Source organism: Micropterus dolomieu, linkage group LG03, assembly GCF_021292245.1.
Source record: "Micropterus dolomieu isolate WLL.071019.BEF.003 ecotype Adirondacks linkage group LG03, ASM2129224v1, whole genome shotgun sequence".
NCBI lineage: Eukaryota > Metazoa > Chordata > Actinopteri > Centrarchiformes > Centrarchidae > Micropterus > Micropterus dolomieu.
The window spans coordinates 34,053,769-34,066,595 of record NC_060152.1 but is presented as its reverse complement, the minus strand read 5'-3'; the positions used below and the strand labels follow the sequence as shown (position 1 = coordinate 34,066,595).

General features: G+C 42.4%; 1 protein-coding gene across 3 annotated transcripts; it reads left to right on the top strand.

Moving 5' to 3' along the window:
* Positions 1–8,200: 8,200 nt before the first annotated feature.
* Positions 8,201–12,056, top strand: si:dkey-11p23.7 (V-set and Ig domain-containing protein). 3 transcript variants are annotated; one of them, XM_046043801.1, is made up of 3 exons: positions 8,201–8,457; positions 10,349–10,783; positions 11,069–12,056. In XM_046043801.1, the coding sequence occupies exons 1-3, from the start codon at positions 8,322–8,324 to the stop codon at positions 11,491–11,493; spliced, it is 996 nt and encodes a 331-aa protein (XP_045899757.1). In that variant the 5' UTR covers positions 8,201–8,321; the 3' UTR covers positions 11,494–12,056. The 3 variants fall into 3 exon arrangements, with proteins under 3 accessions (XP_045899757.1, XP_045899759.1, XP_045899758.1); XM_046043803.1 differs by having other exon boundaries at positions 8,205–8,457; positions 10,400–10,783; XM_046043802.1 differs by having other exon boundaries at positions 8,206–8,457; positions 10,397–10,783.
* Positions 12,057–12,827: the final 771 nt, after the last annotated feature.

The window sequence follows — 12,827 nt, the reverse complement described above, 5'->3', positions numbered from 1 at the left end:
CAGACTGTCCAGAACTCAGCTGCCAGGCTTTTAACCAGAACAAAGAAATATGACCACATTACTCCTATTTTAGCTTCATTACACTGGCTCCCAGTATGTTTTAGAATTGACTTTAAAATTCTATTGATCACTTTTAAAGCTCTTCATGGCCTCTCGCCTTGTTATATTTCTGACCTTTTAGTCCCATACGCACCAGCACGTACCTTGAGATCCTCGGGCAGAGGTCTGTTGTCTGTTCCAGAGTCTCGACTGAAAACTAAAGGGGACAGAGCGTTTGCTGTCAGGGCCCCGAGGCTCTGGAACAGCCTGCCCGAGGAAATCAGGTCGGCTGAGTCAGTGAACTCTTTTAAGTCCCTTCTTAAAACATACTTTTATGGGAGAGCATTTCCCGATCTTATTTGACTTTATTTTATCCCTTTTATTTTATTCTATTTTACTAATTTTATATTTAACTTAAACGTGTATTTTAGTCTTTTCAATGTTTTCATGCTTTTATCTTGAATTGTTTTTGTATTATTGTCTCTTGGGTATTATTGTCTTTACACTTGTTAAAGCACTTTGTAACTTGTTTTTGAAAAGTGCTCTACAAATAAAGATTATTATTATTATTAAAACCCAAAGCTGAAATATCCTCTACATATGCTCAAGAAATAGGCATTATACTGACCGCAGGACTATGTGAGTACCTTGCTATGCAGACATTTTATTTCTGATACAGCCCTATCAGAATCGCTCTAGTACCAACTCACTGACACCAAGATCTCATGTTTGTTGTCTAGTGGAAATTTTTAAATAAAGCATGGGACTAGTCATCCTGGACGCGTTGAGATTCTGCTTGCTGTCCAACTAATTTTGTACACCAAACACTAAGTTTTACCAAACATTTTTCCTTTTTCAAATTAGTTGAACTACTCCACAATATTTTCAGGGAACCTCATAATGCAGAAGTACACCCAGTCTAGTCCTGCAGCCTCTCCTGCTTTCTGTCATTTTTTCTCTAAATGGGACCATAATTTACCAAATTTAACACCATGCTGTTTTAAAGAAGACGTGAAACTAGCGACCAAAACTCATTATTAAGTGTTTACTGGGGTAATAAGTCAGCTGAGAATTAGAGTCATTGGAGCCGGACTTCTTTTGGCAACCAGTGGAGTTGCCCCCTGGTGGCCGTTCGATATAATGCAGGTTTAAGGGACTTCCACATTCGTCTCACTTCTCAGACCCAGAGGTTCCCGCTTGAGTGGTCCCACTTCATTGAAATGAATGATAATTTTGATGTATAAATAGACAAATGTTTATCAACGGTTTTATAAGATTATACTATATGACCTCCAAATGCAATATAGCCACCTAAATGCAGTTTGTATGTTTTTTGTGGATACTTTAGCCCCTTTTTCAACTGCACGGTAGCAGCTCCACTCGCCTCTACTTTTTTTGGTTTTCCATTGTGGAATAGTGGGACCTGTACCTGCTACCAGGTAATTTATTTCATATCACCTCCGTCGAGGTTCCAAGCGAGCTGAGGCGATACTAAAATGTAAGGTGAAAACACAGCAGACTGCTGACTGGTCAGAGAGAATATTCACTATTCACTGCATCATCATTGTGCGCGCCGCTGGCTACTATCTGCAATGGAAAACGGAGGAAGGCCAAAGCTGGTACTGGTAATGGAAAAGGGGCTTTTGCTTACCTGGTATAGGTGAACCTTATACAGTACAATGAGGACACTGCATTGGCTTCTTGTAACCCTCAAACTCCTAAAACGTCCCTTTCAGACTGAATATCAAAATGTGTTTATATTAGGGCCCAACCCCTGGCAAACAAACTATATACAAATATACACCATATGTTCAGAAGCGCCAGACGCGGACCTCTGTTTTTTCCACCCCAAGATTCTGGATGCAAACCATAACCAAGTTCCACATGACACAAAGACCAGATATGAGACCACCACAACACTGACGTCAACACGCCACACGCTAATTTAAAAGAAAGACAGAGCAACGCGCCTGTTTGGGTCTTGTAGTCCTCACAAGTAAAGACAGAAAAAAAACAACATATCTTGTGATTACTGAGGAACGATTGTGTTTTAAGCAGATAGAGTGCTCAAACTCAAAGATTTGCATATTCACCTTCCTGACAGATTGTATGCACTATTAGTAACATTAATTATTATTACCTGCCAGGTACAAAATGTTGTGGTTCTTGGGTTTTTCCAGTTTACCAAAAAGCATTTCTAGTCTTAATAGTCTCCAATATTGTAAATGAAAGAATAGTTCCTGCTACTGTAGAGAGCAGTCGTGCTTTTCCTACTCTCCCATCTTATCTTGCTCTACTTTGGTCGTGTGGAAACTTTTCTCTTTCGACCACCTGCCTGCTGTTCTCCTGAAACCATCAAAATGGAATTAATCAACTGGTCACTCAGCGCTAAAGACAAGATTTTCACCCAGAGACGTGCTTCACCGGGTGAACTGTCCCAGTGAAACATTCGCTGCAGGCTACGCTCGCGACTCGTGGGAGACCTGGCAAACGGTTTGCTTGGATGTTTTATCTGTGGAGGACATTGAAGATTTATGGATAATTGGAATTTTGTTAGTGGGCTTCCTGATTATCGGGCTTGGAATCTCCCTAATATATCGTAAAATTGGTAAGACAGCCGCCAGCAAATTTACCCAAAAGCTGTCTGGGGAACTTAAAGAGTGCTTAAATGGGGGGAACGACAAGCTGAAGGTTTTACATCAAAGGGCCGATCAGAACGGTGAACTGTTTCCTAACATCTCAGACCGGTCTGTGGAAGCGCAGAGGAGGGTCGACACCATCTGGTGAGCTGCTGAGAGTAACCTCTGGTCTGACAATGAAATTAGAAGAAATGTCAAAATGACTACATGAACTGGATGCACGTATGACGCTGAGGATGAGAGCGATTGAAGGACACTGATATAAGGAGCAGAGAGCAGGCAGACTGGGTGTAGAGAGTGTGGTGAAACTGCAGTGCAGCAAGTGACAAGTCTGAACCCTGTGGTGGGGTTCATTATAGAATTCATTATTGTATCCTGTGTTGTTTTCTCATTTGTGGGCGCTTCCTTGTTTTTGGGAAGATGTTTTTTGTAGACCCTCCCCGAGGGTACCTTAGCATTTTTTCTTTATTGTAAATAAAACGCCGTATGTCCTGTAAAATCTGTCTCCTGGCTTCCTTCAACCTGGAATGATTCTATTATTGTCACTAACCTCCTCCTACCCTGGATTTTCCACTGGAGGTTTGTTACAGTTTATCTCTCCTCAAGGACAAGGCCAATGAACTGAACTTTTCTTTTCAACAGAGTCAGTCTGAAGCCTCATACTTCACAAACACAGACTCAATATCTTACACCATACACCCCCCTGAACTGACTGCCTCGTAAACGCCCTCTTTAATTCTCTTCCTTACAAGTCACCTCAAAAAATCCCATCATGTGACCGCATGTAATGTGTCTTGTGTATTATTATGTATTGTATGTTGTTATGTCATGTATGTTGCTGTCTGCATTAATTCTTTTCTGGGAAGCGAGTGGCGGCGCTGAATATAGCTGCCTCATTGGAGGCTTATTCTAATTTCTTGCAATGTCCCCACTGTGGGACAAATAAAGGCTTCATTCATTGTGTTGTTAACATGGTCGTCACTGGTATTTCTTACCTCTGTTTTCAAGATAGTGTATGAGTCCTCGGCCAGCAATAAGCAGAATAATATCGGTTATGTCTTCAAATGTAAAAAACTGAAGATCGCAATCAGTCTTCACACCAATACCAGCCAAATGTGTTGTGAGATTGTTATAATCTCTCTCCTGAAGCGTCGGTAGCGCCTTCCTGATGACGTCCTCCATTGAGTCAGTATGTTTTCATTTAACTTAGACAGACAGAATGATGCAGAGTAGAGGTGCTCCGATTAGGTTCTTTTGGGCCGATCGCTGAAGGCAGCATCGGCCGATACCGATCACTGGGTCTATTTAGAGCCTTTTATCTATCATGTAGAATTATACAGTATATTTATTTAATTGGTCCTAAAAACAATGTATTAAGTGTTAAAATGAACAGACGACAAAGTATCATGAAATGACAACTGTTTATTTTATTGCCAGGAAACATGGGCAACAAATTCTGCTCAATCTGTTTTAGAGACTTAAACCAGAGCAGCCTTTGCCTGGTTACTGCAAACATCTTTACTGTGGAATAAACTACAAAAACAGAACAAAGAGCATCTTTATAAATTTACTACAACCATAAAAAACTGCAACAAAAAAGGCTGCAGCTAAAATATTTAGGAGATAAAGGAGCACAGGCATCGTGAGTCGATGATAAACTCTGAAGTAGCTGCTTTTTGTTCTGGAAAGCTCAGGCAGGTTCTGTGGGCTTTAGGAGAGAGAGAAGGGCTACAGAGAGGAGTCAAAACTGCCTTCAGTGAGATTTGAAAATAAGGAAAATTTAAATAAAAATAGGCTACAATGTAAATTCCATATTATACAGTCAATTGTTGATATTACATAGGCTACTGTATTCATTATAATTTCATATGGTTTGCCATTAGTAGGCTACAGGCCTTATATCATTTAAGTGGATTGTTTTCATTTTTAATCCTTGTGCAAGAAGCACAGTCTGCATATTTTACATGCTGCCACCGACACTTTAAATACGGCCAGAAGGTTTTTATTTGACTTTATAAAAGGTTAAAGATACGGGAGATTTATGGGGGAACATTTGACGGGTGAGAACGTAAAAATACGGGAGAATCTCGGGGAAAACGGGAGGGTTGGCATGAGAGGAGCAGAGAGAGGAGTGGGGTAATGGGAGGCTACATGTCAGGGGTTGTGGTGTGGAGAGGCAGGTTGGAGGACCCAAACGCAGGACGCAAGGCAGAGGAGGTACAGGTCAAAGGGGTTTAATACAAACTAAAGGCGAGCGCACTTACAGACAGAGTGGCTGATCAACAGAGTCCAAAATCAGGTAATCCAAACAGAAATCCAAAGACAGGTGAAGATCCAAGACAGACAGGGCAGAGACAAGACAGGCACAGAGCATCTACACGCGACAATGACCGGACAGAGACTAGACGGAAACACCAGGTACACGGACTAACGAGCAGGGCGGGAGCAACACAGGTGACAGACATGAGGCTAACGAGGCAGAGAGAGAGACAGCCAGACAGAGGGATACTGGAGGGAACAGACATGACAGGTTACTGAACACATAACAGACCAGAGGAATAAATATAAACTAATAAAGACACAAGCAGACTGAACACCACTAAACTAACACAGACTGAAGCCAAGTAAAACACTGAACTGGGAACTAAGACACCAAGAAGACAGACACGGGTGACCGACAGAGACGGACATGAGTGAAAACCAAAACACAACAAACTATATAACTGATACTGGACACAGGACAGAACCCAAAACACTAAGACATGAACCGAGACACAGAACGAGGAGCGAAGACACAGAATACAGAGCAGACTAAACTAAAATAATGCAGACGAGGAACAAGAAGTAAATACTAACATAACCGAGGCACAGGACTGGGAACAAAGACAAACTAAAACACAGGACCAAGAGCCAAGATGAAAGACGAGACATAAACTACTAAGGACAAGGAACGAGAGAAACAGGCAAATAGACATAAGAAACAATGGCAAAAACTCAAACTCACAGGGAAAAAACAACTCATAACACTACATCCACACTGCTACGCTTTTAAAACAGTTTTATAACGAAAGCGATCTTCTCGGTCCACAGCAGCGTTTCAGCTGCATATCAGAGTTGATCTCCGTCTATATTAGAACGACTGAAAAAACACATCTAGTGACCGTTCAGGTAGCCACACTGGGCATGTACGTGCCAGTGTAAACATGAAGCAGACGGTCTACTCCGCAGTAGCAGGCGATTTAGCGAAAGAAGAAAGTAATACAGACCAAGAACCACACCAGGCTTTTTTTGCATTGACGAAGTGGAACGGTTACTGAAAGTAACACGGGAGTACGACAGACGGCGGCGGAAAACAGACTGGGAGTTGTCGCAAAGTAAATACAGCGACATGCACAGTAGACTAGGCTAACTGTTAAGTGTTATTTTGGTGTTTCTACCCAGATACACTTGTTTCGGTGCCACATGTTTAAAAAATATGTTCCAAGTCATGTACCACCTGGAATTCTTCTATTAAAGTCTGAATAGTGGTGGCAGGTAGCAGCATTTTAGCTTGCATCCTCAAATAGAACAGTGCCAAATTTGTCACAAATGTGTCTTCGACATCATTGCCATCATCATCTTCCATCTCAAAATTTACAAGACTGTGATTGGATGTCACTGTCACGCCTAACGTTACAGCTATTGGCATCTGTTCTCCACACAGTGTCTGTGTTTCCTGCTGATGTGGGATGTGAAGGATGACTTTACATGAAAGTTTTTTTCACAGCTGGGAAAGGGGCAGGTGATCTTTTTCCCCTCTCTTATATGCCATTTTAAATGTCACACAAGTTTAGCAAATTGGGAGATGTATGCTCACAACCCACAATCGGACAAATCACTGCATCCGTCTGAGCAGGTCTAACGTTACAGCTAACCGTGTGTGCTTCCGACACACAAATGGCGCCGCCATCTTCACAGCGCAAGTTAATTCAGGAGCCAAACAACGCTGGTTATTTAACGTTACATTACCGGGTTCTTTATCGTATATCTGTCTGTTTAAAAAATGTTTAACATCACGTTGAGTAGCTGAATTGATTTTATTCACCAGCTGATGTTGTACTAAAGTTACAGCTATCGTTACAGCGAACGTTGTCAGCGACCATTCGTCCAACAAAAAACTCAGAAGACACGTCGCAATTCACGGCCCAGAATAACTAGAAACTGAAAAAATAAAAAACAAAAGACGGACTTAAAAATGTATCTCTGTTTGTCCAGCTCAGTTTACTGAAGTCACTACCATTAAGGTTAACTTTACCATGAGTAAACGTTAACTTTTCAAAGACTAACGTTACCGTTACTCCTTAAATTTAGACGTTAACAGTTAACCGTTGGAGGTTAGAGGCAGAGGAACACAACTGACGTAACGTTATAACACTGAAATATTTAAAAATTAAACGAAAACAAAACGGTTACAATGTTGGGGCTGGAGCCAATCCCAGCTGACAGAGTGCGAAAGGCAGGGTACACCCTGGACCCTCTTGGGCCTGGAGTTCACCAGAGCTTCACAGGTTGCCACCGGAGTCCTCTTCCACTCCTCCATGACGACATCACGGAGCTGGTGGATGTTAGAGACCTTGTGCTCCTCCACCTTCAGTTTGAGGAGCCCCACAGATGCTCAACAGGGTTCAGGTCTGGAGACATGTTGGCCAGTCCGTCACCTTTACCCTCAGCTTCTTTAGCTCAGTCTGCTGGTCTTCAGCAAACAGTTTGCAGCTTTCTCGTGCATCATCTTTAGAAGAGGCTTCCTGCTGGGACGACAGCCATGCAGACCAGTTTGATGCATTGTGGGGCGTCTGGGCTGAGCCCTGACAGGCCGACCCCCCACCACCCCTTCAGCCTCTGCAGCAATGCCGGCAGCACTCAGACGTCTGTTTCGCAGAGACAACCTCTGGATATGACGCTGAGCACGTGCACTCTTTGGTCGACCATGGCGAGGCCTGTTCTGAGTGGAACCTGTCCTGTTTGGTCTCGGTCAGTTTCAGGGTCTTGGCGGTCTTCTTACAGCCTCGGCCATCTTTATGTAGAGCAGCCGTTCTTTTGTTTCAGATCCTCAGAGAGTTCTTTGCCATGAGGTGCCATGTTGAACTTCCAGTCACCAGTATGAGGGAGTGTGAGAGCGACAACACCAAATTTCACACACCTGCTCCCCATTCACACCTGAGACCCTGTAACACTAACGAGTCACATGACACTGGGGAGGGAAAATGGCTAATTGGGCCCAATTTGGACATTTGCACTTTTGTTGCCAGCGGTTTGGACATTAACGGCTGTGTTATTTTGAGGGGACAGCAGATTTACACTGTTATACAAGCTGCACACTCACTACTTTAAAGACACTGTAAAGACACTTGACAATCCACCTGTTTTGTTGTTTAGGTATGAGGACGTGTTGCAAATTGTTCATCTTAGTTTGCAGATTGAACTTTGTAGCACTTTGCAATGGTCGAGTTTGCTTTTACGGTCTCTAACAGGAAAGAGAAAGGGTGTCTTGGATTAAAGATTAAGGTTCCAGCTGGGTTTTATCTGCTTCTGCTGGTTTTACTGGCTGCTGACAAAATAATTTCCTACTAATAAAAATATACACGAAGGAAGTAAAAGAGAAGAATGGAAAAACAAACAGTGCTGCGTCTGAATCACGCGAATGACACACACACACACACACAGTCGTCTTCAGGCAGTCTCAACATGGACGCCCGGTTGGTCTGCAGCACTGTGAGTCTGCTGTTATCTGTTACAGCAGGTGAGCTGACACATTTTGTTTGTTATCTTTCAGGTTGGTGTGTGGTTGTTTCTTCCTCTAATTTATGGTAAACTCTTTTAACACAGTTCTGAAACAAATCTGTTCAGTTTTTTTTACTTTTCTCTCTGATTATCTCTGATTTATTGGTAAAATATTGGATCATTTGAACAGTTACTGAAATGAAACCATGTGAGAAGTTTCGAGAGGAAGCGATTCTCTGGTCAAACTGACAACAACTCGGAGAGGAAACACGACCACAAACTGATTTAGATGAAGGGTCACGAGTCATAATGGCTGGGTAACACTGCTTTGATCTGATCTAGTGTAGTATACAGTACATTTAAGATACTTTGAGTATTTCCATTTTATACTACCAGCACTACATGTGTCTGACAGCCTTAGTTACTTTACAGATTAATGCTGTTCATCCCCTTCATGTCCAGTGAAAACCTCCACGTTAGTGATGAACTGCCGGATGAAGAGTTCCTTTATGTTCCTCCTTCTTCAGCTGCATAAACTCTTTAAACTCTCCTCGTATCATCACAGAGCTGCAAACAGGCTGTTTTTCTGGTGGACAGTGACTAAATACATTTACTCAAGTACTGTACTTAAGTACAAATTAGTGGTACCTGACCTTTACTTGAGTATGTTGTTTTCATGCAACTTTTTTCTTCTACTCCATTATAACATAGGTGTCATTGACGCTGGGGACGCTGGGGACGCTGGGGACGCTGGGGACACCACATTTTGGGATGGCTGATTTTGATCATGTTTGAAAGCATTTGTTAGCTTGCACCAAGAAATGTTAACTAAAAAATGAAAATGCTTTGAGAAAGGTTTATTTGCACAATAAGAAAACATGCAATTCAATTTAAATATATCCAAAAAAGTAACTTAAGTATAAAAAACCAAGCAGCTACTTACTGCATTATACTGTATTCTGTTATATTTTTATATTTATGAATTGTCCCCTGCTAGCTGAATTTTTGTTTCCCTTTATATAAATAAAGACATTTCCACTGTAAATTGGTGCAGAAATTGTCTCCAGAATGCAGGAAATAAAGTGTTTAATGCTCCGATTTTCTGGGGGAGGACTCCCAGAACCCCCACTCATATAGTATTTCAGCATTTCATATTTCTTCAAAATAGTGTTAAAAATCTTTTGTCTTGTTCTCGTGACCCAAAGTGTATCATCACGCCCGTAATCTGAGCCCTTATGTCCCCGACACGTTTCAACACAATGTGACGCCCTTATAATCTAATATAAATATGATAAATAGTTATTTACATATGTTGAAGATATTTCTCAACAATGGTCCATCGTCAAGCGCTTATCCTGCGTTCAGGGTCGCGGGGGGGCTGGAGCCAATCCCAGCTGACACAATTAGTCGGTTATCAGAAAATTAATTGGCAACTATTTTGATCGTTTAAGTCACTGTTCATGCAAAAACATTTCATGCTTCCAGCTTCACAAAGGTGATTTGTGATTTCCCATTTGTTAATTTCAATAAATTGAATGTCAGTTAGTAACGTTGAGCTTTGGACACAACAAGCGTTTGGCGTCTCTCTGGGCTCTGGGTAACTGTGACGGCAGAATCTTTCCAAACCAAACAATCAGTGGATCGATGGAGGAAATAACCAGCAGACTGATTCAGAATCAAAAGAATCACCAGCTGAAATCTGATGAAGAAGAAGAATCTGAGGAGAGGAGATATGATGATTATGAACAGGGATATGGACATTTTTGTAGTACTTGTACTTTTTATTCTTTAAGTACATCTTCCTGATTATTCTTACATACTTTTACTTAACACATACAGAACATACAACATCTACTTTTGATACTTGAAGTACATTTTGCTGATAATACTTATACATACTTTTACTTAAGTTTTGGAGGCAGGACTTTCACCTGTAACAGAGAATCCCCCCCCCCCAGCAGCCCTCGGAGATGACGGCTGGTCCATGATCGTGCAGTCGGAGGTACGAGCCACCGAGGGCTACCCGGTGTTGCTGCCCTGCACCTTCAGCCACCCGACGCACTCCCAGCATTCCTCCCTGCAGGTGCTGTGGCGTCTGGGCCACGGCCAGGGCGCCACCGTCCTGTACCGCTGCACCAGCCGGGCCGGGGCCCCAACCTGCGAGCCGGGGCCCAAGCAGGACCAGCGCTACCGGCTGGAGGGCAACCCGAGGGAGCACGACCTGTCGCTGCGGATCAACAGCGCCACCCTGCAGGACAGCGGACGCTACTACTGCCGAGTGGAGGTTCAGGGGCGAGAACATGTGAGCTTCGAGGACAAGATGGGAACCAGACTGAGAGTGGAGGGTACGTGTACGCCGACCGCAGAGTCCTAAATATATATATAAGTACATTTACTCTGGATTCATTTTCCTTCCCTTCACTTAAGTATAAAAAACCAAGCAGCTACTTACTGCATTATACTGTATTCTGTTATATTTTTATATTTATGAATTGTCCCCTGCTAGCTGAAATTTTGTTTCCCTTTATATAAATAAAGACATTTCCACTGTAAATTGGTGCAGAAAATGTCTCCTGAATGCAGGAAATAAAGTGTTTAATGCTCCGATGTTCTTCCCGTTTGTGCTGCAGCTCCTCCAAAGATCCTGGATCTGTCAGTGGAGGGCACTGAGCAGTCCGGGTACAGAGCCGTGTGCCGGGTCCAGGGCTCCCCGCTGCCGGACGTGCAGTGGCTCGGCCCGGACGACCTGCTGGAGGGTTCTCTGGTCGTTCCGATGGCTCAGGGCTCTGCGCCACACTTCCACACCGTCAGCCAGCTGAGAGACGTGCTGCCGGGTCAGCAGTACACCTGCAGCGCCTCCAACCCTCGGGGCAGAGAGCAGGCCACCCTGTACGTCCTGACCCCCAAACCCCCGCCGGCCGTCCCCGGGGCCTCGTCCCCTCTCCTGCTCCTCCTGTCTGCGTCTCTGGGGGCAAAGGTCCTCCTGCTGCTGGCGATGGGGGTGTGGATGGTGCAGGGCGGAGCTCTGCAGGGAGTCAGCTGCTGGTGGAAATAACCTGCGCTGATGTTATTTAATGTGTTTACTTTAAGCAGCACGTTCTTTCAAGTCCCTTATTCAGCATCTATAAGCACTATATTAACATTTAATAAAGGGTTAATAACCAGCAGATAAAATAAACACTGTTTTTATATGTATTTATTAACAACAGGAAGTGGATTTAAAACAATAAAACACTGAGAAGCTATAATTACTGACAAATACTGAACATTAATAAACATTTTAAATGTTCTTTTATCGGCCTACAGCTACATTATAGTGTGTTACAGACCCTTTATTAAATGTTTGCACACTGTTTATAAATGCTTAATACAGAAAGTGTATCCACTTTGATTGCCTGGTTTATCTGTATTTCTAGGGAAGACTTATCATTATTATTACCATGTTTATATTTAATTGCTAGACCTAAAAACAGTTTCAGAGGCTTCTTTGTCCTGATAAACATCCAATAAAGTGCTGAAGGAAACACATTTTTAAATAATAAATATGTTTATTGAGAAGAAATATTGTCTTTTGGAAGGAGCCATGTAAAGTGTAATAAATGATTATGTAATTATAAATTAGTATTTTGTTTCTTTAGTAGCCTATACCGTCATTTCTGAATGATTTCCATTAGGAGTTTCCTGGAAAGGTAATTATCCATCCATCTATAGTCCACCGCTTATCCTGCGTACAGGGTCACGGGGGGGCTGGAGCCAATCCCAGCTGTGATCGGGAGAAAGGCGGGGCCGCCAGTCCATCGCAGAGCCACTCACACTCACTTCCACACCTAAGGACAATTTTTTTTTTTGGAAAGGTAATTATGTATTATTATATAATTTGGTGCTAAATAGAAAGAAATTCGGTGGTAAAAAATATAAAAGCAAATATTGATTTGTTCTTAATAAATAAGACATTTCCTTTTATCTTTTATCCAATTTTATTCTTCATATATGTTCACCTGTTTGCTTACCTGCAGACAAATTTCACATTTTTTGAATGTTCAGCTGACCTGCTGTGCACTGATTAAAGTCTCTCACGTTAGCATTGGAATTATTAAAACTAATTATTAAACCTTTCCCATAATATCTCCTTTCTGAGACGCTGCCCTTCAAACTGCCCTTCAAACTGTACGTGCACATAATTGGCAGTTTATTAAATATTAAAGAGGTGGTATTCTGCTTTTCCCCTCTCCTTTATTGAGTTATATTCCTGTTTTGTGCATGTAACGGGTTTACAAAGTGAAAAAGCCCAAAGTCCAGCCCAAAGGGAGTTCCCATCTCCCACAGAAAACTCTCCCACTTTGTAGTCCAGCCGCTTCCCTTTCATCCCTGTGACATCACAGGGATGAA